General features: G+C 41.9%; 1 protein-coding gene across 2 annotated transcripts in view; it reads right to left on the reverse strand.

Annotated features, from left to right (window-relative positions):
- MAP4K5 (mitogen-activated protein kinase kinase kinase kinase 5) overlaps positions 1-14,373 on the reverse strand; it is a 142,767-nt gene extending 128,394 nt beyond the window's left edge. For both annotated transcript variants that reach the window (XM_064292453.1, XM_010588626.3), the window contains exons 1-2: positions 14,244-14,373; positions 13,795-14,011 (exon numbers count right to left, since the gene is read on the reverse strand). In XM_064292453.1, coding sequence (XP_064148523.1) covers positions 13,795-13,902 — 108 coding nt within the window. In that variant the 5' untranslated portion in view covers positions 13,903-14,011; positions 14,244-14,373. The remainder of the gene's footprint in view (positions 1-13,794; positions 14,012-14,243) is intronic.
- Positions 14,374-17,249: the final 2,876 nt, after the last annotated feature.

Here is a 17,249-nt window from a genome sequence, read left to right on the forward strand (position 1 = left end):
AGAATACTCCCAAACTCATTCTATGAAGCCACCATACCCCTGATGCCAAAACCAGGTAAAGGCACCACAAAGAAACTTACACACTTACATCCCTCATGAACTTAGATGCAAGCATCCTCAACAAAATTCTAGCCAATAGAGTTCAACAACATATCAAAAAAATAATTCACCACGACCAAGTGGAATTCATACCAGGTATGCAGGGATGCTTCAACATTAGAAAAACAATTAATGTAATCCACCATATGAACAAAACAAAAGACAAGAATCACATGATTTTATCAATCGATGCAGAAAACGTATTTCACAAAGTTCAACACCCATTCATGACAAAAAAAAAAAAAACCTCTCACCAAAATATGAAAAGAAGAACTCCTCAATATAATAAAGGGCATTTATACAAAGCCGATAGCCAACATGATCCTAAATGGAGAGAGACTGAAAGCATTCCCCTTGAGATCGGGAACCAGACAAGGATGCCCTTTATTACCACTCGTATACAACATCGTGCTGGAGGTCCTAGAGAGAGCAATTAGGCTAAATAAAGAAATAAAGGGCATCCAGACTGATAAGGAAGAAGTAAAAGTATCTCTATTTGCAGATGACATGATCTTATACACAAAAAAAACACTAAGGAATCCTCCAGAAAACTACTGAAACTAATAGAAGAGTTCGGCAGATTATCAGGATACAAGATAAACATACAAAAAACAGTTGGATTCCTCTACACCAACAAAAAGAACATCGAAGAGGAAATCACCAAATCAGTACCATTTACAGTAGCCTCCAAGAGGGTGAAATACTTGGGAATAAATCTTACCGGAGATGTAAAAGACTTATAGAAAGAAAACTACAAAACACGGCTGGAACAAACCAAAAGAGACCTAAGTGGAAAAACATACCTTGCTCATGGACAGGAAGACAACGTTGTAAAACCGTCTATTCCATCAAAAGCGACCTATAGATACAATGCAATTCCGATCCAAATTCCAAAGACATTTTTTAATGAGATGGAGAAACAAATTATCAACTTCATATGGAAGGGAAAGAGGCCCCAGGTAAGTAAAGCATTAGTGAAAAAGAAGAACAAAGTGGGAGGCCTAACTCTAACTGATTTTAGAAACTATTATTCCGCCACAGTAGCCAAAACAGCCTGGTACTGGTACAACAACAGATACACAGAACAAGGGAACTGAATTGAGGATCCAGACATAAATCCATCCACATATGAGCAGCTAATATTTGACAAAGGCCCAGAGTCAGTTAAATGGAGGAAAAGACAGTCTTTTAACAAATGGAGCTGGCATAACTGGATATCCATCTGCAAAAAAATGAAACGAGACCTATAGCTCATACCATGCACAAAAATTAAGCCAAAATGGATCAAAGACCTAAATATAAAATCTAAAATGATAAAGATTATGGAAAAAAAAATAGGGACAACACTAGGATCCCTAATTCATGGCATAAAGAGTATACAAAACATTACTAACGATGCAGAAGAGAAAGCAGATACCTGGGAGCTCCTAAAAATCAAACACCTACATTCATCCAAAGACTTCACCAGAAGAGTAAAAAGATTACCTACAGATTGGGAAAAAGTTTTTAGCTATGACATTTTTGATCAGCACCTGATCTCTAAAATTTACATGATACTCTAAAAACTCAACTACAAAAAGGACAAATTACCCTGTTAAAAAATGGGGAAAAGTTATGAACAGGCACTTCACTAAAGAAGACATTCAGGTAGCTAACAGATACATGAGGAAATGCTCACGATCATCAGCCATTAGAGAAATGCAAATCAAAACTACAATGAGATTTCATTTCACTCCAACAAGGCTGGCATTAATCCAAAAAACACAATAAATGTTGGAGAGGTTGTGGAGAAACTAGAACACTTATACACTGCTGGTTGGAATGTAAAATGGTACAACCACTTTGGAAATCCATTTGGCGCTTCCTTAAAAAGCTAGAAATAGAGCTACCATATGATCCAGCAGTCCTACTCCTTGGAATATATCCTAGAGAAATAAGAGCCTTTACATGAACAGATATATGCACACCATGTTCACTGCAGCACTGTTTACAACAGCAAAGAGATAGAAGCAACCAAGGTGCCCATCAATGGATGAATGGATAAATAAATTATGGTATATTCACACAATGGAATACTACTTATCAATAAAGAACAGTAATGAATCTGTGAAACATTTTATAACATGGAGGAATCTGGAAGGCATTGTGAAATTAGTCTGTTGCAAAAGGACAAATATTGTATAAGGCCACTAGTAAAAGAACTTCAGAAATAGTTTAAACAGAGAAGAAAATATTCTTTGATGGTTACGAGGGTGGGGAGGGAGAGAGGGGTTTTCACTAATTAGATGGTAGATAAGAACAACATAGGAGAAGTCAGCACTACTGGACTAAACCAAAAGCAGAGAAGTTTCCGGAATAAACTGAATGCTTCGAAGGCCAGCGTAGCAGGGGTGGGGGCTTGGGGAATATGGTTTCAGGGGACATCTAAGTCAATTGGCCTAATAAAATCTATTAAGAAAACATTCTGCATCCCACATTGGAGAGTGGCGTTTCCGGTCTTAAATACTAGCAAGCGGCCATCTAAGATGCATCAATTGGTTTCAACCCACCTGGAGCAAAGGAGAATGAAGAACACCAGGGACACAAGGTAATTACAAGCCCAACAGACAGAAAGGACCACAGAAACCAGAGACTACATCAGCCTGAGGCTAGAAGAACTAGATGGTGTCCGGCTATATCCGATGACTGCCCTGACAGGAAACACAACAGAGAACCCCTGAGGGAGCGAGAGCAGTGGGATGCAGGCCCCAAATTCTCATAAGACCAGACTTAATGGTCTGACTGAGACTAGTAGGACCCCAGTGGTCATTGGCCCCAGACCTTCAGTTGGACCCAGATAAGAACCATTCCTGGGGCCAGCTCTTCAGATAGGGATTGGACTGGACAATGGGTTGGAGAGGGGTGCTGGTGAGGAGTGAGCTTCTTTGATTGGGTTGACACTTGAGACTGTGTTGGCATATCCTGCCTGGAGGGGAGATGGGAGGGTAGAGGGGGTTAGAAGCTATCAAAATGGACGGGAAAGGAAAGACTAGAGGGAGGGAGCAGGCTGTCTCATTAGGGGGAGAGCAACTGGGAGTGTGTAGCGTGGTGTATATAGGTTTTTGTGTGAGAGACGGACTTGATTTGTGAACTTTCACTTAAAGTACAATAAAAATCAAAAAAAAAAAAAAAAGAGGAATTGGTAACCTACATCCAACTGCTGAGCCTAATTAATTAAAAATCACAATAACCTGTGGTCCTGCACCAGTTGATGCGATGTGCTGATCAGAACGTTTGTGTCTTAGCTCTAATTCCTGCTGTAAGTTTACAATTTGGCTGTGGAGTCAGGTTCAGGTGATTCAACAAGATAGAGAGAAATTAAGACTTTCTCTGATTACCCAGCTATCCACTTGGCTAACTCACCTCCTTCAAGTCTTTGCTCAAATCTAATCTTTCCATGAGGCCTAATTTGACCTTTCTTACATAACTCCCCAACTTGCTTCTCCCATGCCACTCCGGCATTCCTGATCTCCCCTTATTCTGATTGACTTCCTCTTTTTTCCGTATCTTTAATTGCCTTCTAACATTTTACATAACTTATTTACTGCTTATTGTCTTTCTCCCTGCCCCCTGCCCCGTGCCCCTCTACTTTGTCCACTTGTATCCCAAGGCCCTAGAACAGTCCCTGGCACATACGAGGCAATCAGTATCTACTGACTGTTGAGTAATCCTTTGTGTCCTGTCATCCCGGTTCTCTATTCCAGCTCCCCATTCATCAGTGTCCTTCAACCATGGTCACAGGAGAATTACTGGGGCTGGGAATCAATAAAAGAGGCTGCAGTTTAGATACAAGAAAAGTGAAGGAGAAGGGAAGAAGGGAGGAAAGGGAGAAGGGCTTGCATTTATTCCTTACCAAGTCAATCCCATCCTAAGTTTTTGCTTTTTATCTCCTTTCTAAATTCTCAACTTCTCTCCAATTCTCTCTCTTCATTTCCTTCTCTAAGGAATTTCTTGATTTCTTTTTCTAAACTCGGCAACCCTCTTTGGTCACTTGAGTAATAAGACAAACTTAAAGAATGATAACTGAATGCTGTAATCAGTCTCGAGGGAAGAAAAACAGAAACAGGGGAAGAAACATTTTGTGTGCCTTATTTCTTGTTCCCATCACAGCTAAGCTGCTTCAAGGAAATCTGTATTCCTTCTACTTCCTCACCATTCACACAACTGTTACGATCTTAATGAACCCTTTCTATTCCTTACTTACAGGATCACTATATTGCTCACGCCTTCAACACATTTACTGAGCACATACTATATGCTAGGCACTAGGCTAGCCTAGCTGATTCAATGGTAAACACAAGGTCCCTGTTCTCATTATTGATTCTAGGAGAAAGACTGAAAAGCAACAATGATGAGTGATAAGTATCATGACAAATATAAAGAACTATAAAAACATACAGCAGATAGATATGATCTAATCGAAGGGATAGAAAAGGGTTCCCTGAAAGTGCCATGTTTAAACAGATACCTGAAGAACAGAAGATAGATGAAGAGGAAAAAGACAAAGGTTGTGCTAGGAAAAGAAAATAGTATCTGCCAATACCTGAAAGAGAAAGTAGAGTGCATATGAGGAAATGAAATAAGTTCAGTATGGTGAGTGTCAGGATGTGCAGGGCCCTAAAAGTCATGTTATTCTAAAGATTTTATTCTTTGGACAAGGGGAATACAGAAAGAGTGACACAAAACTTCAGATTTACATTTTGGGGAGGTCAATCCGCTCTTCGCATCGAAGTCAGAGGGGAAGGGAATAAGCACGGAGGCAAGAGATAATAGATGACTCTTGTAACTCTTGGTTTCTGTGAAAAGAACTTCCTCATATCTCTCAGTTTCTTCTCGGATATCTTCAATATATCATCGTCTTATGCCAGCCCCCTGAGACTACAGTGTCTCCTCAACTCTCCTATGAGCGCTCACTGGGTGACCTCACCTATACTTTGGTTACCACCCCAGAAAGTGATGATAACTCCCAAACCTGCATCCCCAGTCCAGAGCTCTTAAGCCATAGTTGTATTTCCTACTACTTATTAGACATATCCATCTATGCAACACATGTCCAAAACCACACACAAGAACCAGAACCCATGAATATAGTGTTTTCTAGCTTTGTTGATGGCACCAATGCAGTTACCCAAGCCAGAAATGATATATGCCATCAATTACCTGTTTTCACTCATCAACACCAAGTATTTTTGATCATCTCCTAAATATGACTCAAATTCACCCCCTTCCTCTCATCTCCTGCACTTGTGCCTAAATCTGGGCTTGTATAAACTCACATCTGGATTATTCAATAATTGGTCTCTATACTTGCAGCCACTTTACCCAATCCACCCTCTACACCACAAGAGAGTCTACCTTAAAGTGTTTCCTCAGGCTACAGGACAAAGCCCAAATTCTTTGGCATGGCATACAAGGTCCATTATTTGTACCTTTCGTACCACAAAATAGACTGTTCTCAATCTATGGCATCTCTCCCAGGCTTTGGTCATACCAACCTAGAATGCAAATGCAGATCCCTCAAACTCATCATGGTTTCTGTCTCCACATATTTGCACAAACTATTCCCATTGCCTGGAGTATCTTCCCCTATCGCACCCACCTGGAAACTACCTGGTATTCTTTTAAAGTCACCTACTCTGTGAATCATCCTGGTCCATGTCATAAATCCCTCTCCTCTCCTCCCTTTCCCAAACCCCAATAAAGACAGAGTTGGGCATTTCTTCCTCTTTGATTCCATGTAGTTTCTCTTCTACAGCACTTACCAAATTATGACTGTTCACTATGTCTTGTTCTCCTGACTAAATTATATGCTCCTTATTAAAACAGTGGACTTTCTTTCTCGTGTTTGCAACCCCATACCCTATTATACAGAGGGCACTCAATAAATATTTTTTAAAGGAATGCATTCTTACAGAAGTGTTGTGCTGTATCAACCTTTGTCTCTATACAATGGAATCCCAGGATATACTTTAAAGTGCCTAAAGCCATTCTACAATTGTGACTCTAGGCTTAGAAGTAGAGAAGGTAGAGGACACAGAATTCCACAGGAGGGATTCACTACAGCAGACCAAGTTATCCACCACCTACACGACTGCAAAAAGGAGAAAAGACTACATGAAAAAGATTTCTACAAAAATCATAGCATTACATGTAATTGCAAAACAACTTAAAAAACTGGAAATAAACATGAAACTTAGAATGATTAACTAAATCAAAGTTCATTCAGTGGAGGCGGAGCCAAGACGGTAGAACAGACAGACACTTCTGGCGAGCCCTCATTACAACGAAGACCCAAAACAACAAGTGAAACGAGTATATTTATGACAAGCTGGTAGCCCTGAGCTTCAAAGGCAAACTTAGAAAACGAACTGAGGGGCAGGGGAAGGAAGAGACCCTTCAGAATCGGGAGGAGTTACCGGTCCTGAATCGCAGGGAGCCCTCTGGCACCATTCCCGGGGTGGCAGTGGTGGTGGGGTGGTACTAGCATTCGGCCGCAGTTTCCTCAGGGAGAAGCAGCCAGCCATGCAGCCTACTCACACCTCCAGAACCTGAGAAGAAAGGCGCTCTCGGCAAAAGTTAAGTACTTGCGTATATTTTACCACGCCTCTCCACCAATCCAGCTTTAGCGGCTAAATTCCCTGGGCCTGAGACAGGCACTGTTGAGCACCTAGAGCCATCCTTCTGGCCTTGGAGAAGGAAAAAATTTGCAACTGGGGGAAAAGATAATTTGCTAGCTCCACTAACCTAGGGAGCTCAAGACAGAAGCAGCTCCTGTCCAGGCATAAACGGTCCATGGACTTTGAGCACCTTTCTCATCTGCATGGACCTGTGTGGGCCTACTTCAGGAGAATAGGCCCTTTTGTTGGCAGATTCCAACTGTTTCAGCTGTGCAGTGGAGAGGTGGGTGTTTGATGTGTGACATAACTTTGCCTATTAAACAAGGTCCTCACCTACCCACATCAGGGACCTAAGGACTGGTAGTTCCACTCAGGTCACCCAACCGCCGGTGACAGTGGTCCAAAGATAACTGGTACCTCCCAGTCCTTACAACCAAAAACTTTGGGTGCCCATTGTCCCTCTGCAGAACCGACCCACCTGCACGCTCTAGGGAACAGAGATGCACTTTCCTCAGAGACACTTGGGGGTCGGTTCTCAGCCCCCTGCCTTGTTCAGAATGTGACCCCCTGCTGCAATCAGATACCGGTATACACACCAATTACCCCTGCGCCTCTAAGACTATAGGACAGAGCCTGTGTCACACACTTGATGATCAGCTACCTGGAAACCTGAGCTGAATTCATGCAAGAAAAGTGAATGGACTCCTAGACTGATATACCTGAAAACAGCTCTAGCCATCTGGGGACAGGACGTCAGAGCTTCAAACACAAAAATAATCAAGCTAGCTCACTCAGGCAACCCATTTGGGTATATCAAAACAAAACAAAGCAAGAAGCTACAACACAGTAAGCAAGCATAAACTAATACAATAACCTATAGATGGCTCGGAGACAAGAGTCCAAACGAGTCACATAAAGAAACAGATCATGATCACCTCAACGGGCTCTCAAAACAAAGAATCCAGGGATTTTCTAGATGAAAGTGCATTCCTGGAATTACCAGAGCCAGAATATAAAAGTTTAATATACAGAACCCTTCAAGACATCAGGAAGGAAATGAGGCAATACGCAGAACAAGCCAAGGAACACACAGATACAGCAGTTGAAGAAATTAGAAAGATTATTCAGGAACATAATGAAAAGTTTAATAAGCTGAAAAAATGCACACACAGACAGCAATCAGAAATTCAGAAGATTAACAACAAAATTACAGAAGTAGACAACTCAGTAGAAAGTCAGAGGACCAGAACTGAGCAAGTAGAAGGCAGAATTTCTCAACTCAAAGATAAATCACTTGGCACTAATATATTTGAAGAAAAGTCAGATAAAAGAAGTAAAAAAAAAATGAAGAAATCTTAAAAATCATGTGGGACTCCATCAAGAGAAATAACCTACAAGTGATTGGAGTACCAGAATAGGGAGGGATAACAGAAAATACAGAGAGAATTGTTAGAGATTTATTGGCAGAAAACCTCCCTGACATCGTGAAAGATGAGAAGATATCTATCCAAGATGCTCATCGAACTCCACTTAAGGTAGATGTTAAAAGAAAGTCACCAAGACATATAATCAAGCTTGCCAAAACCAAAGATAAAGAGAGAATCATAAGAGCAGCGAGGGATAAACAAAAAGTCACCTACAAAGGAGAGCCAATAAGAATAAGCTCGGACTACTCGGCAGAAACCATGCGGGCAAGAAGGCAACGGGATGATGTATTTAAAAAACTGATGGAAAAAAATTGCCTGCCAAGAATCATATATCCATCAAAACTGTCTCTTAAGTGTGAAGGTGAAATTAAGACATTTCCAGATAAACACAAGCTGAGGGAATTCGTAAAAACCAAACCAAAACTACAAGAAATACTAAAGGGAGTTCTTTGGTTAGAAAATCAATAATATCAGGTATCAACCCAAGACTAGAACACTAGGCAGAGCAACCAGAAGTCAACCCAGACAGGGAAATCCAAAAAAACAAAGCAAGATTATTAAAAAAAAAAAAAAAGCTCAAAACAGGGTAACAGCGATGTTATTATATAAAAAAAGACAACATTAAAATAATAAAGAAGGACTAAGAAATGTAATCCTAGACTTTCCATATGGAGAGGAAGATACAGCCATACAAAGAAATAAAAACTAGGTTTAAATTTAGAAAAATAGGGGTAAATAATAAGGTAACCACAAAGGAGACAAACTATCCTACTCATCAAAATAAAATACAAGAAAAAAACAGAGACTCAGGAGAAACAAAATCAACAACAACAAATATGACGAAAGGACAATATGCAAAGTTCATTCAGTGGACTCTTTAAAAATTATATTTTTGATAATATTTAATGACCACAGAAAATGCTGGTCATTCTAATCAAGAGGGAAAAAAAAAAAAAACATCAGGATTCCAATGTTATAAAAGTGTTTTTTGGAAACACTTTTTTTTTTTAAAAACATTTTTAGAATTTTTGTGATTATACCAGTTCCTAGTGGAACAGATGGTAACAGAAATACTAAATCTCCAGGCTTCCCCTTTCCTGTTAGCAGATTTTAAAATTTACAGTAATTACAAATAAAATCTGCCAAGTTGAAATTTAATTCTTCACCCATCTTCTACCACATTCATTTTCTTTTTTGTGTTTCTTTCCCCTCCAGCATTTCCTGCTCTTGCCCTCAATAATTTATCCCATTTATCTAAAAGAATCTCATGTTCCTCTTCTTTTATCAATCAGGGAACAGGTAGTTGAAGGTTGAGCTCTCTCCCCCTTGGGGATTCTAAGAAAAGAGAGAAGCTTCAGAAAGAAATGTGTGGTTTTGAAAAACATAAAAATAATTCACAATCTCAAAGCTGTAGTTCTTTTGAAGGACTTGCTTTTTAAGACACTCCAAGTATAAAATAGTGGGGATAATATCTGACTAGAATAGTGACAGCAAGGTAGAGCGAGAAGTCGTAGCACGTATCTCTTCTCAGAAGAGTACAATACAGTCTTCTCAGGTAGATTTCAAATGATGGGTATGTTTGAGTACCCACAGAAAATTTCTAGAAAGATATATAAGTAACTAACAGTGGCTAATCAGGCAAATAGGAACGGGAGAAGAAAGTAGAAAGGGGGGAGGCTTTTTCTTCACTTTGCACCTTACTTTACTGTTTGAATTTCCATAAGCATGTGTTACTTTTAAGATAAAATAATAAATAAAAACTAACATGTTGGGATCATTTATGTTACCATTTGACAAGATTTCTCTAACTAACTTACCAGCATTATTTTTCACTATGATTATTTTACTAGTTTATGCCACCAATTGAAAGTACTTCTAAAACTTCCTTGGATTTTTGGTTCCTCAAAGACACAGTGATAAACAGCAAAATGACTCTAATCACCCCAGGAAAAAAAAAAAAATTCAGCACTACAATTTCAATGTTACTTGTTTTTAAACATATCATTGTCATTGCTGTTAGGTGCCATCGAGTCAGTTCCAACTCATAGCGACCCTACCCACAACAGAACAAAACACACAACAGAACAAAACACTGCCCGATCCTCCGCCATCCTTACAATCATCGTTATGCTTAAGCCCATTGTTGCAACTACTGTGTCAGTCCACCTCGTTGAGGGTCTTCCTCTTTTCCACTGACCCTGTACTTTACCAAGCACGATGTCCTTCTCCAGGGGCTGATCCCTTCTGACAACACATCCAAAGTATGTAAGGCGCAGTCTCGCCATCCTTACTTCTGGTGGTACTTCTTCCAAGACAGATTTGTTCATTCTTTTGGCAGTCCGTGGTATACTCAACATTCTTCGGCAACACCACCATTCAAAGGCATGAATTCTTCGGTCTTCCTTATTCATTGCCCAGCTTTCACACGCATATGATGCAACTGAAAATACCATGGCTTGGGTCAGGCGCACCTTAGTCTTCCGGATGACATCTTTGCTTTTCAACACTTTAAAGAGGTCCTTTGCAGATTTTCCCAATGCAATGCGTGTTTTGATTTCTTGACTGCTGCGTCCACGGGTGTTGACTGTGGATCCAAGTAAAATTAAATCCTTGACAACGTCAATCTGTTCTCCGTTTATCATGATGTGGCTTATTGGTCCAGCTGTGAGGATTTTTATTTTCTTTATGTTGAGGTGTAATCCATACTGAAGGTTGTGGTCTTTGATCTTCATCAGTAAGTGCTTCAAGTCCTCTTCACTTTTCAGCAAGCAAAGTTGTGTAATCTGCATAATGCACGTTGTTAATGAGCCTTCTCCAATCCTGATGCCCCATTCTTAATCATACAGTCAAGCTTCTTGGATTATTTGCTCAGCATACAGACTGAATAAGTATGGTGAAAGGATACAACGCTGACATACACCTTTCCTGACCTGAAACCACTCACTATCCCCTTGTTCTGTCTGAACAACTGCGTCTTGATCTATGCACAGGGTTTTTGAGCCCATTAAGGAGTAAACATGAATTGACAAATTTCTATAGGACTTAGTTCACTGATAATGGATATGCTATGAAATAGTTTTTTCCAGAAAGGTTTTTCTCAGAGAAAATAATTGAAATTTGCAGGAAAAATACATATGCAAACAGACTATCACAATAGAAATAACAGGCATACAGGGTATTAAATGCTATCTTAGTGCCGTGATGTCGTAAGTATATGCTCAGAGAAGTAAGCGACAGGCTTATTGATAGTCATTTGTTCATTCATTAAAGTTTTAGAAAGCATGTTTTTTGTGCTGGGTATAATTTTAGGCACTGTTAGAGCAGTGAACAAAACATAAAAATTCTGGCCCTCGTGGAGTATTTTAAGGGATTAAGATAGGTAATAAGCAAGAAAAAATAAATAGAACATTATGTTAGATCGTGATAAGAGCAAAAAATAAAAAGTAGGAAAATAAGATGGGAAGGGTGTAAAAGCAAAGAGGGAAGAGAGCAAGCCACGTGGCCGTCCGGGTAAAGACATTCTGAATAGAGAGAATAGCAAGAACAAAGGCTCAAAGGTGGTCAGACATGTATTATGCTTAGGGAACAGGGAGCAGGTCAGTGTGGCCAGAGCAGAATAAGGGAGGGAGGAGAGTAGTAGCAGATGAGGTTGGAAAGGTAAAGGGGAGGGGCTGGGGATTCCTGGAGGAGCATCTGAGTAAGGCTTTCATGGACAAGTATGATAGCACCAGGTAGAAATGGGGCTGGAAAGTGATTCCAAGTAATCAGAACAAAGAAAAACATAGGACAAGGCACCACGAATGTCTTAAGGACACTTAGAAATTGGAGGCTGGCCTTGTGTGAAATGAGTATATTTACAAGTGTGAGGCAGTACGAGTGTAGGGGAACAGGTGTGGGGGTGGGGTGGGGAGTGGTAAATACGCATTCTTCCATCTTCTCCCTGGAAGATGTAGAAAAGGAGGCACTAGGGTGAAAGGCAGGTATTAGCTGGCCCTTTAATATAACCCTTTGCTTTCCCTGGCAAGAATAAAATCCTGCACCAGCTTGTTGTTTTAGTTACCATATGAACAAAGAAAAGAGATGGAAGGGAGCTTTGTGGGGAAAACATTGCATTAAAATTTTCTTGATGTAGGTAGATGAGAAAAAATACAAGAACTGAATTTTTACTATTATTAACATGAACTGAACTGCCTTCATGTGACACAGAGTGAGTCATAATACAATGATGACTGAAAAGTGGGACTGAGAAGGCAAACAGAAACGTCATTTTTTAAAAGATCATTCTACAAACTGGCTATTGCATGGATAATAAACAATTAAAAGTTAACTACTTCTAATTCCACAGAAAGAAGATGCGGATTCTGTGATTATTAGCTGCTTTGCTGGAACCTTGCTCATGACACCTCCGTAGGTAAGTACAGTGCTTAATATAGAAGACTCATGTATCTGTTTAACCAGTAAAAAGCCTATCCATCACGGTTCATCTTAGTAGAATAAGCAGTGTAGAGATGTCACAACACCACACTGTATCTGTATTGTTACTATTAACAGGGAGCAATTTAAACAAAAGCAGATTAAGTAGGAAGTTGGGATGTTTTCTTTCCGTGTTACCATCCGTGCCAAACCAACATACTCCAGAGGAGTCAGTCTACTGGTTAATTACCCATAAGAAACAAGGCCATTTCAGCTATATCGCTATCAAATCCAATAAACAAAGCTGTGGCAAAACTCGAAGTACATTTCCCTTTATATCCATATGAGTTGTATCAAAGCAATCTTTCTGGAGCAGAGAACAAAAAGCATAAGGAAATCTCAATCTCTTTCCAATTGACCCTTCAAGACTTCTGTGGATACAGGGTATTCGGTTTGCTTTAATCCTAAATTACGAATAACACACCCTAATAATTTGTCTGAAATAACACAAAAGGGCATAATAAAAAGACAGCGGCAGTTATTCACTTTTGACTTGGGGATGTTACAAAACCCACAGAAAAAATGCTGAAGTAGAAAAAAGAATCCGAACGTTTATGTCACCTTTTTATCATCAACCAGACACAAATGATCAAACTTCTGCCAGGAAAAGCATTTTCCTACATGGGATAATGTTTGTACACGCGTCATTTTGACCTACTGTTAATTTTCTTACAGTGAAAATTTAGGCGCAGGTTTCAAATGTTTTTTTCAGTCAAATTCACCCATTTAACAAGGTTTTTTTTCTAATAAATGCAAATGTCTGAATGTCAATATTCTTCCCCTTCTGTCTTCCGTGGAGCACTTTTCTATGCTAACAATAAAATACCCGTAAGTGTAACTGTAAGTAGATTCAAACTCCCTTTAATACGATAAATAAGCCTTAAGTCCACACACACACAATGAACAAGACCGTTTTCAAACGTGTGGTAGATCTGCTTGTTGGTAACGATTAGAGCAAGCAATGAATCTAGGCTAGTCTGAACGGAGTAAACAGGACCCCGGCCGCTTCATCTCCAAGATGCCACAATTAAGGCATCCTCCGCTCTCGCCATACTTCGCCCCAAACTGGCCCTACTCCCGGACCCAGCCGACCGCAGGGAAAAAAACCTGGTTCGAGGCCAGGGCTCGGCCTGCCTCACCTTATAGACGTCCCCGTAGGTGCCGCTGCCGACCCTCTGGACGAGCTCGTAGTCCTGCTGCGGGTTCCGCCTCAGGATGTCCGCGACGGGCCGCAGCGGGGCCTCCATCTTCGCTCAGGGCCGGGCCCCCGTCGGCTCTGCCCGCGGCGCCCCAATTCCCTCTAAAGAGGACGAGTAGCGCCGCTTCCCAACATGGAGCCTCTGCCCGCAGCTCCGCCTGCGTGAGGGACGAGCGAAGGCGGGTCGGCGCCGCGGGCGAAGCCCCCAAGCGGCCCGCGCCCCCGCCCCCTTCCGTTCCGCCCCGCCGAGGGCCGCGGGAGAGACACGGGCCTTGGAGGGTCCCTGGCGCCCCGCAGCCCCGTTCCGGCCACGGCCCTTCCCCTCCCCGGCCGCCCGCGAACCGTCCGACCTGGCCTTCTCGCTCGCCCGGCCCGGGGCTGGCTCGGTACCTGAAGGGGGCGGCCCCGCTCTTTGTTGAGCGTCGAGCCCCGGACCTCCTTTCTCGCCGACGCCCGCCTCCCCTCTCCGGCGCGCGCCCGCCGACCTAGATCTTGCGCCGCCGTCGCTGCTGCCCGCTCGCTGTCCCGCGAGTCCTCTCTCAGGCAGCGGAGGCGCGTACCGTCGCTGCCGCCGCCGCAGCCGCCGCCGCCGCCGCCGCACCACGTTCCCCACCCGGGCTGCGTCACCGGCAGACACGTTCCCGGCCAGCGTGGGTCGGCGCCCAGCGGCCCGCCCGAGCGCGCGGGCCACGGGACCAGAGTGCCGCCCTGAGGCCTGGTCCGGACACGACATCCTCCCGGCCGCGCCGCCGCGCCCCCAAGTCGGGTGCACTCTTTCAGGGCTCGGGCGCTGCTGCCCGCTCTCAAAGATTAGACCTCTCTTGTTTTTCATGGGTCGACAGGCCTCGGCCAAACCGGCCCCAAACTCGTCAGGTAAACTTGGAGGGTGACTGGTAGAGGGAGAAGGGAGGAGGGTGGGTACGAGTGCTATGGTAATAGCCCTCCAAGTTCAACACAGAAAGGTATGTGAGGGCACTGGGCCAGAAGTAACCTGGCAGCGGGGCGCCAAGGAAGGAGGTGGGGGAGTCCAGGTCAGCTAAGCTTCGGCGCACCCTACTGCACCTTCCTGTTTTGCAAACCATTCCCAGTGGTACCAGTTTGAGGCTACACAGCACACCTGCACAACCAGTCTTCTGAGGTTTTCCCGAGACATTTCTGAAAGCCTGAATTCGTAGGAAATTCCAATGGTCTTTTTTTTTTTTTTTTTTTACCCCTGTTGGGCACAAGCGGTGCCTCAGTACGGGTATTGCACCTTTACAGGGAGCTGGAGTTGTGCAGAAGCTAAAACTAAGGAACCACAACCACAACCCGGTTCTGGCTGTACCACTTCCTTAGTATGTCATCTGGGACAAGACTTCGAATTTGGCAATATCTCAGTGTCCTCATCGCAGCTTGACGAGCGTAAGGTTTTGCATCTGACTCCCAAAATAGTGTTTATAAAGCATTTTACAGATTTATAAAGAGGGTTATCAAATATAAGAGGTTTTAAAATACTAATAAACAGGGCACAGAGTTATCAAACAGGAGTTCAGGAAAATAATTTAGCTGATATTTCACAAGCGGTTTGCAGTTTCAGTTCCAGTCTTGTTCTGAAGGTGGAAATAAAGTTGCCAGATTTATGTATACTGACAAAGTTATTGCTAGAGCCCTTTAGAGGTCTTAAACAGAAAAGCCAGATAACACCATACCCCTGCATTTTGTGACTTGAAAGCCACAAAAGAACAAGTTGCAGATGTTGGCGTGTGACTTTGAGCATCCAATTCTGTTCTTGGGCAATATTCCTTATTGTTAATAATTACAATTGTATAATGTAGACGTTAAATTCACACCTTAATGGAGCAGGGAATAAATGTAGTTTCTTGTGCTTCATGCACAAAGGGCACTTACTTAGGGAAGGAACGTAAGTAAGCCCAGAGTTACAGGCTCTATGGACAAAGCCTGTGTGTTTGCTGTGTTGAAAAAAATGGAAGAACAGTTCGTTCTTTCAAAGCTTCTTGGCACGTGTTTTGGTAGGCACATACTTCTGGCTTCAGTGACTCAAAATTTTTTTAAAAGTTCTGTTGGTAGCCTAGTATTTGTTATTGTCATAGATTTATTTTGGTTTTTTTTCTTTCTCTGACCCTCTGAGCGTTGATCTTTTCTCTAGTCTAAAATTTATTTATTCTGGCATCATTCCACAAATAATTTGAGGCACCATCCAGAAAATTCATATTATAACGTAAGATAAAAATAAATATATGAAGAAATCAATATGAAGTTAAAGACAGGGAAAGCAGAAAACAGAGGGCTTTGTAGTATTTTTGAGATCAAAATGAAGCAGTTTACCAAGAGAGGGGCACTTTTTTTTCCTGATACTAAAACTTCAGAAAAATTTACCTCATGAAAAAAAAAAAAAGACTTCAGAAAAATTTACCTCGTGAGGCTTCATAAAATACAAAGTAAATGCCCGATTTGAAACAAGGATAAATATCCTTCAGGCATGTTATTCTTGAAACACAACATTTGATATGAATTAGGCAGTAAAGTTTGAGATCATAGGCTTCAACAAGGCTTTGTAGTACAGGTATTTTATGTTGCCAGTAATGGCAGATCCATACGGCTTACCAGCAACCTAGAGGCAGACAGCATGGAAAAAGTTGAAACTGTACATGGTGGTTAAAAAATATGCCTGCTATAATCATTATTTTGCTTATACCACAATTGATTCAAGGAGGAAAACATTTGCTTTATACTAACTCCAGAAGAATCTTAAGGATTATTTTTTAATTGTGCTTTAGGTGAAGGTTTGCAGAGCAAACTAGATTCTCATTAAATAATTCACGTGTTGTTTTGTGACATTGGTTGTCAACCCCACAACGTGTCAACACACTCCCCTTCTCGACCTTGGGTTCCCCATTTCCATTCATCCAGCTTTCTTGTCCCCTCCTGCCTTCTCGTCCTTGCCCCTAGGCTGATGTGCCCATTTAGTCTCGTATACATGGTTGAGCTAAGTGTATTATTCTTTGTTTTGTAGGTCTGTCTGATCTTTGACTGAAGGATGAACCTCAGGAGTGACTTCAGTACTGAGTTAAAAGGAAGTCCAGGGGCCATACTCTAGGGGTTTTTCTAGTCTCCATCAGACCAGTAAGTCTGGTCTTTTTGTGTGAGTTTGAATTTTGTTCTATATTTTTCTCCAGCTCTGCTGGGAACCTTCTATTGTGATCCCTGTCAGAGCAGTCAGTGGTAGGAGCTGGGTACCATCTACCTGTGCTAGACTCAGGTGATGAAGACTTTGGTAGTTGTGGTCCATTAGTCCTTTGGACTAATCTTTCCTCTGTGTCTTTGATTTTCTTTATTCTCCCTTGTTCCAGATGGGGTAGGACCAGTAGACCTATCTTAGATGGCCACTGACAAGCT

The sequence above is a fragment of the Loxodonta africana genome, chromosome 10 (genome assembly GCF_030014295.1).
Source record: "Loxodonta africana isolate mLoxAfr1 chromosome 10, mLoxAfr1.hap2, whole genome shotgun sequence".
NCBI lineage: Eukaryota > Metazoa > Chordata > Mammalia > Proboscidea > Elephantidae > Loxodonta > Loxodonta africana.